Source organism: Akebia trifoliata, chromosome 1, assembly GCF_017979445.1.
Source record: "Akebia trifoliata isolate Shusen 1 chromosome 1, ASM1797944v1, whole genome shotgun sequence".
Classification (NCBI taxonomy): Eukaryota; Viridiplantae; Streptophyta; class Magnoliopsida; order Ranunculales; family Lardizabalaceae; genus Akebia; species Akebia trifoliata.
The window spans coordinates 7,336,755-7,350,044 of record NC_141375.1 but is presented as its reverse complement, the minus strand read 5'-3'; the positions used below and the strand labels follow the sequence as shown (position 1 = coordinate 7,350,044).

Here is a 13,290-nt window from a genome sequence, read left to right as displayed (position 1 = left end):
TCGGTGTGGAAGTTGTACCTACTCAAGCAGGACTTTTTCTCTCACAACACAAGTACATTCAGGAGCTTTTATCAAATACCAACATGAGTGGCGCCAAAGATGTCTCAACTCCTCTTTCAACAACTCAGTCTCTCAAATTACTTGATGGCACGGCAAATGTGGACAGTACAGAATTTCGAAGAATTATTGGTAGCTTGCAATATCTTTCTTTAACACGTCCAGATATTTCATTCGCGGTCAACAAGTTGTCCCAATTCATGCACAAGCCTTCCATCACTCACTTCACAGCAACAAAAAGGCTTCTTCGATACTTAAAGCAAACCATTTTCCATGGTATACAGCTCACCAAATCTGGACCTTCAACTTTAATCACCTACTCCGATGCCGATTGGGCTGGAAATGTAGATGATCGAACCTCCACATCAGCCTATATTAGTTTCTTAGGTCCAAATCCCATTTCATGGAGCTCAAAGAAACAAAGAGCAGTTGCAAGATCCACCACCGAAGCTGAATATCGAGCCCTTGCCAATGCGGCATCCGAGACAATGTGGCTTCATGGACTTCTTCACGAGTTGGGATTTCCACTAAAAGCAGCTCCCTTATTATTGTGTGATAACCTTGGTGCTACGCATCTAAGTTTGAATCCGGTCCAACATTCGCGTATGAAACATATACAAATCGATCTCCATTTTGTTCGTGATCTGGTTCAACGTGGTTCTCTTCAAGTTCGACATGTTCATACACAAGACCAATTGGCTGATCTGTTGACCAAGCCATTGTCAAGACAAAGAATAGAAATCTTGAGAAACAAGATTGGGCTTGCTGATGGAAGCTCAATCTTGCGGGGGCGTATAAAGACAGAATGCAAGAATCAATGCCAAGATTGAACAGAGCACATCCAGCCTACAATCAAGCAAGATCATTCAAAATCAATTTTGAATATTTGTAACTGCTGCATTGACTTCAACAAATCTGTAACTGTTGCATAATCTTAGCCAAATTTATGTACATTGCCATAAATAGTTTATTCCTGCCAATGTATATAAGTCAGCTCTTACACATCAATAATGTGTGGGAAAACATTCATTGAAATACAGCTTTGCTATTTCTTCTATAGGGAGAGCTTGAAGATGGTTTATATGAGAGAAAAATAAGGATTTGAGGGGAAAAAAAAAAGGCAATTTTATTATTCAATCGGCCGAGTTGATTTTTCAAGTATGCAGATCGATTTACCTCGAAATCCAACAGAGTCGAGTCAACTCGGACGAGTTTCGAGTTGACACAACTAGTTTTAAAACAATATGAGGGAACTCCTATCCAGATTCAGGTTAGTCTTGGTCTCTCTTCTTCCGACGACCTCTTCAGATCCTACATATCTTGTAAGGTAAAACTACATTGAAGGGTATCTTTAGATTACAATGTTTTGGGTTCAATATTTGTTCTAACCATACACTTCTTTTAAAATTGTTGGGATCTGAGCCTTTTGTGTTCTTTAGTATACTATTGAGATTATTCTCTTCTTCATGGCGTAATTTCTTTTCCTTTTATTGTAAAAATTCAGTACAGTTGAATATATATATATATATATTGTCCCGGTTTGGTTTTCTCACCTCTAAAATGCATTTGTTCTCTTCATTTCAGATTGAGCCTTTTATTTATAAAATAATTAGTAACAAAATAGCTTGCAAGGCTTAGTAAGATGAATCGTCGTACCGACAGTAGCAGATCTGGCTTCAGCAACTATGTTCAAGTCCCCAAAATCGATCGTCTAAGGATCAATAGTGAATTAGGCTTGAACCACCCTAATCCTGAACTCAACAAACACTCTCTTACACCACTGAACAGTGGATTTGACCACTATATTCAGGACCACAGCATGGATGCTCTAACTGCAAACAGAAAATCTGGCGTTTACCCCAATATTCAGGAAGACGACACAAATATTAGTACGATGGCCAAAAGCGATTTTTGTTACAACCGCCTTATTCCGGAGCTCAACTCATATAATCTTACAGCCAACAGTGGATTTGACTCCAACCACTACATTCAGGAGCACAATTACTCTCGTAGTTTAAAGGCCAGCACCGGACTTGCTCTGTATCGTCATCCTTTCATGGTAGCCATGAATGATTCAATGGACGGCATTACAAACTTGAAAGGGGTATGATTTCTTTTTCAATACTTTATATATCTAATTAGGATTGATGCAATTAATTAATATTTACAGAAGTCACAACCTTGCTCAGAACTTGAAAAAGGTTGAATTTAGCATATAAACTCACTCGTTGAACTCAAATGGGTCCAAATTAGCAATCCAACGCCACAAACTCAGTTCCAAGAAAAATAATTTTTTTGGGGTTTGATCCATTTCTATTTGGAATCCCTGGAGACTACACTCTCCTCCAAGTCATTCATTTGATGGAGAGCGTCGTCAATCAAACCTTGTTTTACGCTAATATTTTTCAATATTAATGTCACCACATCAGATATAGGCTTTAGTCTACTTGTTGTGATTCATGAAATGATTTTCTTCCAAAATGGACCATATTGGAAGAAAATCTAAGATAGTATTCATTGGATTACAACAGACCACCATTTCTGATGGAAGCTCAAAGCCTGCACCACCTTCGGTCCAGCATTATGGTTTCCTGGTAAACGAATCATCATTGTCATCAAGTACAACTATTCAGGGAAGCTCAAAAATGTCTGAATTACCATTAATAGAGAAACAAGAAGACACAAGTTTGTTGGAAGCCAAGTTGGAAGAATTGAATACCCAAACCTCCCCTCATCATATTCAAAATGATCAGAACCCACAAGAATTACCAATACTTGACGAAAAAGAAGAAGAAGATGACCTAACTCTCCATCCTGAGACAATGAGTTTATCCCCTCAAGTTTGCTTACCAGATGATTTTGTCATGCCAACGATGGATGATTATAAGGGTTCCAGCTGTGCAAGAACCCACCTAAAGACTTACATAACACACATGCAATTCAAAGGCCTAACCGATGCTCAAATTGCCCTTCTCTTTCCACGGACCTTATCTGGGCCTGCCTTGCTCTGGTTTATGTCTTTAAACTCTTCACGCGTCAAGTCATGGGAAAATGTGGTTAAAGAGGTACTCAGGGAATACGGCTACCATGGGATCAGAATCATTTAAGAGGCAATTAAATGTCTCAATATTAAAGTTGGAAGATATGTAATACAATTCTCTTTGATAGAGATTAGGATAAGATTAGAGTTCAGACGTGGATTAGATTTGTTAGAGGTGGATTTTATCTCAAATTAGGATTATTGTAATTGATCGATGAAAAGAATCAGTCCAATTTCATTTTGTAGGTCAATCTTTTTAATCCACGTTCTGTCATGTGGACAACTACTCATTAATCATGAAGTATTTTATCAAATACCTTATATGCATCATCACAATCCAAGAACTCATCTTTGCATCCAATTCCCAAGCTCAATCATCTTCTGCAACATCAAGAGTGACATGAAAAAGAACAAATTGTCTACTTGTGCAATCCCTGCAAACTTCAACAATCTATATATGAAGCTTGAATGACTGTGTGAAAATACGGAAATTTGAATTATTCTTAATGATGATTATTTGTGCCTAATAGGATTTGTATAGAAACTAATAACAAACTCTAATAGAATAGACACAATGTGGAAAAAGCCCAAATTTGATGGCCTTGGGCCATCAAATTTCATAAAATTAGACGGACAAAAGTGTCGAATTGGCGTCGAATTTTTCATTGTCAAATTTTTGTTTTTGATGGGCTGAAACTATCAAATTAATGAAGGATGGGAGAAATTTGACAACTCTAAACCATCAAATCTGAGAACATCAAGAATTTCAACAGTCCTAGACCATCAAAATTCAGTTTCTAAAATCCTTGGGCCTTGACCCATCAATTTTGTTTGTCGAATTTGCCAGTTTTCATGTAGTGAGATAACGACAATCAGTCCAAATCTCTAACTAATCTATCCTATCTAAATAGTCATGGATATGATTTGGTGTATCATTGTTCAACTTATTATAATGCTTTACATCTAATACTCTTAACACCCCCTCTCGAACTCATAGTGATTGAAGATCGATATGAGTTTGGAAAAAAATTTGAACCCCTGAATATGCACGCTTCTTCATTTTGTAAGATCAGTACTGGCTTTGCCAAATCTTTGTAGCCAATGATCTGAATATAATTTATATATTTTTTAACCTCAATTATAAATTTGTCAACATGATATAATCTTAAAAAATTTGATTGTCGACCGAATGTATAAATTGTAATTGACGAAATTTGTCAACATAATTAGAACAATTTGTTAATTGTATAATTTTTTAGGTTCGAAATTATAAAATATATAAATTACCTAGGAGGTGTTCATTCAAACCCTAATCAAAATCGAAAAGATTTTGCAAGCAATGAATAAGATTAAAATATGTTTAAAAATTATGACCTAAGTTGATATGGTTTGCGAAAAATCGGACATATTGTTTAATAGTTACAAATTTATAATTGTGATTACAAGAAGATAAGTTTTGTAGAAATCCACGGTTGGCCCTATTGAAATCGAATTTTGACCCACTTTAACTCTGAACCAAAATTTCTCTAAAACACGAAGGTTTTAGATCTAGAAGTTAACTTTTTAATCCTTTTGAAAAATACTAAGTGTGTTTTCCAAAGTAATCTAATCTTTAAAATGTAACAGTTTTGCCCTCAATAGGACAATAGACCTTGATCTGCTAAATCTTTAAATTACATAAGTAAATTATTATATATTGCATTTATTTTATATTTTATTTTAAAACTAATTAAATCATGTTTCTAACGGTATCTAACACATTCTATTCCAATTTGTTTCGAATAGTCAGTACAATTATTTTTTTCCAAATTGTCGAAACTCTATTATTAAACACTTTGGTGTAAAGGATTTTTTATCCAATACTTATCTTATGGTATTTTTTGTGAAAATCATATTGAAAAAAAAAATTAGCATGTTTTAATTAAAGTCACACGCTTGTGGTGTTACTAGCTATCATCGCATACAAAACAATATTGAACTATGATACCACGTTGTCACTCCCATAAATCCAACATGAATCTTAAGGATTCCTTTGCTAGATCTCGAGGTATGATTATCTATCACATCCCATTTTAACATATAATAATAAATAATAATTGTTGTTTAACAATTGTCACGCAACAAAAATTTATAACTAATAAACAATAATCATGGTATGGAAGCTAAACTCAAACATAATCATGATCCATAATCCTCCATCTTAAAAAAAATTATAATAAAATGTCTCCATATCTGACATATAAATTTAGCTAAAATATACTACTAAAATAAAATGGCACGTAGTACCTTGACATAACTTTCTCAAACTGAATCATAAATAACTAAATTCTTATGAGAACCTTCTATTAGATGTAGGCTGCAACTTGTCGACATAAGCCTTCTTAGGGACTTCCTCATAAACAAGCTCCTCAATAGTCAAAATATCTGAAATGGTGAATGGTAGGGTAAAAATAACAGGGAATTACCTAACAAGAAATCTACCTAACATCCAATATCTAATCATACTAGAATTTAAATCATGCAAATTTTGATATAATACAGTAGTTAGATAAGAATTAAATGAAAAATAATAAAACAATTAAGATAAGTATCAATGTATCAATTCTATTATCAAAGTATTCTATCATGCTTTAGAACTTTAAAAACATCTATGAGTTATCACATAATAGAGAAAAATACAATGTAATCGATAAGGAAGAATATTGAAAAACACACCGATACAACTGCCTCGACATGACAAATTGATATTCCAAACTACTCTCAGTGTATCTGTTGTCTAAATTTACGCACGCAAGTATACGTATCGAAATAAGTAATAAAGTGATAAGAAAGTATCGTTCCCAGGACTCTAAATACCAATCTATTGTTAATTACCAATTTATCTCAATCTAATTTTATCCAAACAAAAGTAAAAATAGGATTTAAAACTGAAAAAGAAAATAATGCAGATAATAAATTTGAAGTTTAAAATCAATGAGTGATGAAATTTAGGTTTATAATTTCCCCTAAACAATCAACTTGATTAAATTCTCCTTCCTTCTATGATAAATTAATCCACTATGATTGTCATCCAAGAGCATTAAATTCTCTACAAACCTCTTCCGATGGTCATGTAAAAATACCCTTTTAGACTAACTCCCTATATACCTATGATAATTAAATCAAGAAGAATTCATTAAGAATAAGTTCTCATAAGGACTGCACATGAAATCTGAGTATATTCCTATCTCAAATTAGCATATGTTAATCTATCTAGGTCATGAACACAAAATAACTCTACCGATATTATTAACATTCACCAAATCAATTCAATCAATGATCAATTAATCAAATCGCATTAAACATTAGATAGAATAAACAATCACATGTGGGATCATAGAAGAAAGAAACAAAATTAATCAAATATCATGAATGGGTTCCATTATAACCTTAGTGGAGAAATTAGTTCTTCATTGAAAAGAAAACAAAATCACAAAAGTATTCAGCCATTCTTAGAGATTACAAATATCTAGAGAAGAGATAAAGTTTAGAAAGATAAAACTCAAAAGTCGAATTTTCAATTCTCCTCCTTTTTCTCGATCTTGTGCCTCCAAGAAAAATCCAAAAACTTCTATCACGAATAAGGCTTAATCATTTCTATTTATAGGTATGGAGTCATTAGGGTTTAAGAGTCTCAAAATACATCTCTAATTCGATCACCACAAATTAACGTGTAAAACTGGAAACGTAAGCAGGCCATGGCCTCCCAATAAATCATGTCGCGGCTTGTATTTTAATATTTCTGTTGTGCAATTCTTGAATTCCCGTCGCGACCTCATTTTTTATCAAGCTGCGGCTTGAACACTTTTTTAGCTTGTATGCTTATCTTCCTTCTTTTGAGAGTGAACAAATTTGAGTCCAAAATTTCTCCTAAACGTATGCAAACATCCCAATGTTCCATATTGTTCATAATCTACAAAATAAACATAGAAATCAAATAAAAACATAGAATCACAAAAAAAGTATAAAACAAACTAAACTTAACTAAAAACAATTAAAAGACTTTAAAATTAACAAAATATTATATTTAAAAGTAGTTAATTCGTAGGTATAAAATCTACTCATCAAATACCCCCAAACTTAACATTTTGCTAGTCCTCGAGCAAAATAAAATCAAATAAAAACATAGAATCACATAAAAAGTATAAAACAAACTAAACTTAACTAAAAACAACTAAAAGACTTTAAAATTACCAAAATATTATATTTAAAAGTAGTTAATTCATAGGTATAAAACCTACTCATCAAATACCCCCAAACTTAACATTTTGCTAGTCCTCGAGCAAAACAAAAACAAAGAAAAACCTAACTACGGGAAAGAAATCTAAAACACAAATAAAACAAAAGTGATGATACTAGCTTGATTCTCCACACTTGCCTCAAAGATTATACAAATTTCATAATTCTAAAAAAAAATTAGAAATTGAAACAGTCTACATTTTCAACCCAAATGTCATTCAACCTCACCTTGAACCCTCCACATATATGCAAACAATCCCTTATCACTTAATCAGTTTCCAACTCAAATTAGTTTAAGCAATCAAGAATAAATACAAGTGATCTCTAGATATTGAAATTGATGAACTCCATAGGCTTACTTTTCATGCTATTCTCCACTAATGTAGGTCGTCACTCAATCAAGAATCAATAAGACTTTTATTCAGCTTGTAATGTGCGGATGGGTTAAAGGTAGGATAAAAAGAAATTTTGTGGTTCAGATCACCCCTTAAACACATCAATCTCTTAGGATTCTGACAGAGCGCAAACTTATACTTCAACATCAAGTCACTCCGCATTCTCAATCTTGTTTCAATACATTCCCTTGACAACTTTTTATTCACCACTTTTTTTTTTCATACTACACCCGCAAACTTATTTGATTCAATGCATTCTTTTACAAGAAGGGATGTAGTAATAAGAATTTTTTTTTCTTTTCTTTCAACATAAGTACTTCCGAAGCCTCAATTGAATATTCTCGAAACTTTGCCTTCCACATTCATAAAACTTCACCTTCAACCCTTGTTTGCATAGCTCAAAATTATCTAGTAACAATCAATATGCCTTAAGAGGTGATGGGTCAAATTTTGAAAAAATTAAACAAAAAGGCTTGGTTAAAATTGTGGGTGCCAAAGAACATGGGAAACAAGGCTCAATGAGGAAGACTAGTGATAAAATCAACATAGATAAGCTTAAAAGGCTCAATCGATCCAAGAATGGCCTAAATCATGTCCCTAGTCAAGTGTAATCTAGGATTTCACCTCGAGTAACAATCAAATAAGTTCTAGAGTTCATTGAGATCATGGATAACTCTCAAAAGTATAAACATTCTCTAAGTGTATCAAACAACCAAGTGCATCAAGATTATAAGCTCAATGTAAACGAGTTCAAAACAAGATTGAATTTCATCAGAGTTAAGCACATAGATAAGTTCAACCTCCATCATTTTTCAAGAACCATGTCTATACTCAATCAAAATCATTATCATTGGTTGTAGATAATCAGGCAAAAATCATCACAAAACAAATTTTGTTTTGTTTTGTTTTTTTTTTTTTTAAATACTAACTTAAACACATGAAAGCAAACACAAAAATCAAAAAAAAAAATTTCAGAAAAATACTAACACACCCTCAAACTTAATTATTGCACTGTCCTCAATGTAATCAATTAAAATCAAAGGTAGGTGAAAAAACTTCCCTGACATATTTATTGGCGGTTAGGAGTCATCAACATCATCTGCGCCATCTTTATTGCTATTGTCATTCAGTCATAACAGTAGTGATGAAATGTTGAAGTTCGTGTTCTGTTACTTTTCACAACTGGTAGTTAAAAATCACGACTCCAACAACAATTAATCGTAACCCAATCACTAACAGCCGAAATGACAAGTATCACAGCTGCACTTAATTATATCCAGCAAGCACCATGTATATCAAACAACCCCCAAAATTTTCAACAACTTAACCTTCCCAATCTCTCTCATTGTCATTGAACTTTTCACAAACACCTGGTGTGCACAAAAATTTAATGATCTCCCCAAAATTTAGTAATACCAGCTACTGTCACAAAAGACCATACATATTGCAGCACATAGTACTCCACCAATCAAACACTCCACACACCTATTCCAACATCAATCACTCCACCAATCACTCAACATCAATCACCAATTAAATCCATCAAACACTCCCAAACAACCACAAGTGTAATCAAAACTCGAATTTTTCAATCCAAATAATCAAATATTTATTCACAATATGCAACATAGGTTAATTAAATGTGAGACTTACAGACAAAACCTGATGGTGTTTCACTTGATTTGGTCAAATCGACAAAGAAAGTACTCGGAATATCCATTGAAATTTGGTGAAATCATGCTCACGGATTTGATCTCTCTTTTTCCACCTTTGGATATTGAGAGGGAGATATAAGAATAATACTGGATAAGAGGGAGGGAGATGAAGAGTTTTCTATCGTTGAGGCATGAAGAGAAGGTTGGTTGTGAAGTTGTGTAACATTAGAAATATTAGGGCAAGTGTAACCCTTTTCTATTTGGGTACGAGTTTGAGCAGAGGCCTGGTAGAATATCATGCCATGGCCCGTATTTTTATATTTCTGATCAATTCTGTTACGGATTCGTGCCTTGGCCTGAGAAGAGTTAAGCCACGGCCTCTTCGAACTGTGAGAACATGACCTGCTGTCTATGTTAGATGCCACGGCTGTAAATGAATAGATGCCACGACTTCTTCAATTTGTACTTCCACAGCCTTGCATCATGTTACTAATGACCTTGAATTGCTTAGAGACTCCCAACATGTTTCAATCAAAACATAATTAAATAGAATTAAAAAAAATTGTAAAAACTATGATAAAAGCAAACTAATAATTTTTTTTTGAAATAAAAATAAATAACGAAGAATAATGAAAATCAACATAAAAGAAGAGAGAGTTTAGAATGCTTGGGTTGCCTCCCAAGAAGCGCTTGTTTTAAAGTCTTCAGCCTAACTTTCTCTGAAATCACGTCAGGTTTGCTAGAGTGATGGTGCATTTTTGATGGTCAATTCCCCACACATCAAAGATCTCCACCTCCTTCATGATTGGGTTATGTTGACATTGGTACTCAATAAAGGGCTTATGATATTCCTCCATACAGATTTTCTGCATGCTGGTAGAAGGACAAATCCCCTTAATATCCGTTATGGACCATCCTAATGCTTTCTTGTAATCTCTCAACTCCTTCACATGACTAGGAAAAGACTTTAGCTCTAATGATGACGATTCTTGAGTTGACAACTTCAAATGAGAACCTAATAGTGGTACTTCTAACAATTCCAATTCTGGTTTAAATCGAGAGAATTTTGATGTAGTCTCCAAGGATTTTACCAACTCAAAACACTTAAAATATTTCTCATTATAAATATTAATGATTGCTAATTCAAATTGGTTAAATGAGAGTGTTTCTTCATGGTCATGTCGAACACATGTGTCAACTGCATCAATTCTATAGCAATTTTCAGGCTCTTCAGTGGGGAACTTCATAGCTTTGAAAACATTAAACATCACCTCTTGATCTTGAACTCTCATAGTAAGCTCTCCCTTTTGTACATCAATAAGAGTTCTGCCTGTTGCTAAGAATGGTCTGCCAAGAATGATTGGAACATTCTTATCCTCCTCCATATCAAGAACAATAAAATCCATAGGGAATATAAATTTGTCAACCTTAACAAGCACATCTTTAATTTTTTCCCTTGGATACTTTAGTGATCTATCCGCTAACTGGAGTGTCACAGTAGTAGGCCAAGCTTCTCCCAATCCCAATTTTTGAAATATAGACAATGGCATTAGATTAATACTAGCTCCCAAATCACACAAAGCTCTACCAGAGAATTGGTTACCTAATGTGCACGGTATAGTAAAGTTTCCTGGATCCTTAAGCTTTGCTGGAAGTTTCCTTTGAATGATAGCACTGTACTCTTCAGTCAAACCCACTATTTCAAATTCACTCAATCGCCTCTTTTTAGTCAAGATATCTTTCAAAAACTTGGCATAACTTGGCATTTGTTATAAAGCTTCAGCAAATGGGATATTAATATGCAACTTCTTGAAGACATTTAGAAACTTTGCAAACTGCTCATCATGTTTTTGTTTATTGAGACATTGAGGAAATGGTGAGGGTGGGTTGTAGGGAGTAATATTTTTCAAGCCCGGCTTTTTATGCTCCTGGTTTGTAGCTTCTTTCTCTTGTTCACCATTCTCTTTAGAAACTGTTTCTTCTGCTACAAAAACATCTGGTTCTTTGACAACATGATTCAGTTCTTTTCTACTCCTCAATGTGATAGCATTGCAGTGTTCCTTACCATCTCTTTTTGGATTAGTCTCTGTATTGCTAGGCAAGGTTCCTTGAGGACGGCTATTAATTGTTGAAGCAAACTGACCCAACTGAATTTTCATATTCCGGATAGAAGTTACTTGGCTATGGAGTTGAGTTCTAGTCTCTGTCATGAACTGCTTAGTATACGTCATGAACTGATTAGTATTGGTTCCCATCTGATGTACTAAATCTTCCAAAGAAGGCTTATTTTCTCTAGGGAGAGCTTGAGGGTGATAACTAGGTTGAAACATGGGCTCTGCAGAGGAAGAGGCCTCAACTTGATTATTGTTACTCCATGAGAAATTTGGATGATTTTTCCAGTCCGGATTGTAATAGTTAAAGTATGGGTTATTCTACCTGCTACCAACAAAATTGAGAGACTCTGGATTATTAGGGCACATATCTCCTGAATGATTGCCTCCACAAACCTCACATGTAATGGTAGGAGTTTGAATAGCATGAACTCCAAATGAATCAAATTTCTTAGATAACGATGCTACTTGAGCTGTTAAAGCAGTAAGAACATCTAATTCATGCACTCCAGCTGTTCTTTTTAGATTCATCCTCTCTATATGGTGTTGGAAGTTGTTAGAGGCCGTCTCCTTTAATAAATTATACCCATCCTCAAATGTCTTCGCCATAAGAGATCCACCTGCTACAGCATCAACAATTATTTTGATAGATCCAACTAATCCATTGTAGAAAATTTGGATGATCAACCATTCTGGTAGAGCATGATGAGGACATCTTAGAAGCAAATTTTTATACCTTTCCCAGGCTTCATAGAGAGATTCACTGTCCAACTGCACGAAAGTAGTGATATCATTCCTCAACTTTGTAGTTTTTGACGGCGGAAAGTATTTAGCGAGGAACATTTTCGCCAAGTCATCCCAAGTAGTAAAAGACTCCCTTGGCAATGAGTTTAACCAATTCTTAGCCATGTCCATCAATGAGAATGGAAATAACCGCAACCGGATGGCATCATCATCAACACCGTTATACTTAAACGTGGCACATATCTCTAGAAAATTAGCTAAATGTGCATTGGGGTCTTCGACATGTGAACTCCCAAACTGAGATGCTTGTACCATTTGAATAGTAGTCGACTTGAGTTCAAAATTGGTGGCTTGTATCATTGGACGATGAATACTAGTATGAATCCCATCTAATAATGGAACAATATAATCCCGCATAGACTTAGGACCTTCATTACTATTAGGTTGGTCGGCCATTGTATGGTGTTGAGAAGCTTCTCGCTTATTCTTTCTATTTCTTCGACAAGTTTTCTCGATCTCAAAATCCAAAGGAAAAAGTTCTGAATTTCCCGTACTACGCATACACTAGCCAAACACCTACAAAATAAAGAAAAGATTGATCTAAAATCAAATAAGATGGAATTAATATTAACAAAAAAGATTAATAAATTAGTCCCCGGCAGCGGCGTAAAAAACTTGTTGTCTAAATTTACGCACGCAAGTATACGTATCGAAACAAGTAATAAAGTGATAAGAAAGTATCGTTCCCACGGAGACTAAATATCAATCTATTGCTAATTACTAATTTATCTCAATCTAATTTTATCCAAACAAAAGTAAAAATAAGATTTAAAACTAAACAAGAAAATAATGCAGATAATAAATTTGAAGTTTAAAATCAATGAGTGATGAAATCTAGGTTTATAATTTCCCCTAAACAATTCACTTGATTAAATTCTCCTTCCCTCTATGATAAATTAATCTACTATGATCCAAGAGCACTAAATTCTCTACAAGCCTCTTCCAATGGT

At 34.1% G+C, this 13,290-nt stretch overlaps 3 protein-coding genes and 1 non-coding gene across 4 annotated transcripts; 2 read left to right on the top strand and 2 right to left on the bottom strand.

Moving 5' to 3' along the window:
- The first annotated feature begins 1,249 nt into the window (after window positions 1-1,249).
- Window positions 1,250-3,405, top strand: LOC147410597 (uncharacterized). The gene is made up of 3 exons (XM_086437249.1): window positions 1,250-1,384; window positions 1,642-2,161; window positions 2,589-3,405. The coding sequence occupies exons 2-3, from the start codon at window positions 1,700-1,702 to the stop codon at window positions 3,162-3,164; spliced, it is 1,038 nt and encodes a 345-aa protein (XP_086293375.1). The 5' UTR covers window positions 1,250-1,384; window positions 1,642-1,699; the 3' UTR covers window positions 3,165-3,405.
- Window positions 3,406-10,150: 6,745 nt separating this feature from the next.
- LOC147410596 (uncharacterized) lies at window positions 10,151-11,191 on the bottom strand. Its single transcript, XM_086438041.1, has one exon. The coding sequence runs from the start codon at window positions 11,189-11,191 to the stop codon at window positions 10,151-10,153; it is 1,041 nt and encodes a 346-aa protein (XP_086294167.1).
- Window positions 11,192-11,857: 666 nt separating this feature from the next.
- LOC147410594 (uncharacterized) lies at window positions 11,858-12,736 on the bottom strand. Its single transcript, XM_086437958.1, has one exon. It carries the CDS (start codon window positions 12,734-12,736, stop codon window positions 11,858-11,860), a length of 879 nt encoding a protein of 292 aa, XP_086294084.1.
- LOC147410595 (small nucleolar RNA R71) lies at window positions 12,234-12,340 on the top strand. The gene has a single exon (XR_015182836.1). It is a non-coding gene; the product is annotated as a small nucleolar RNA R71 (small nucleolar RNA).
- Window positions 12,737-13,290: the final 554 nt, after the last annotated feature.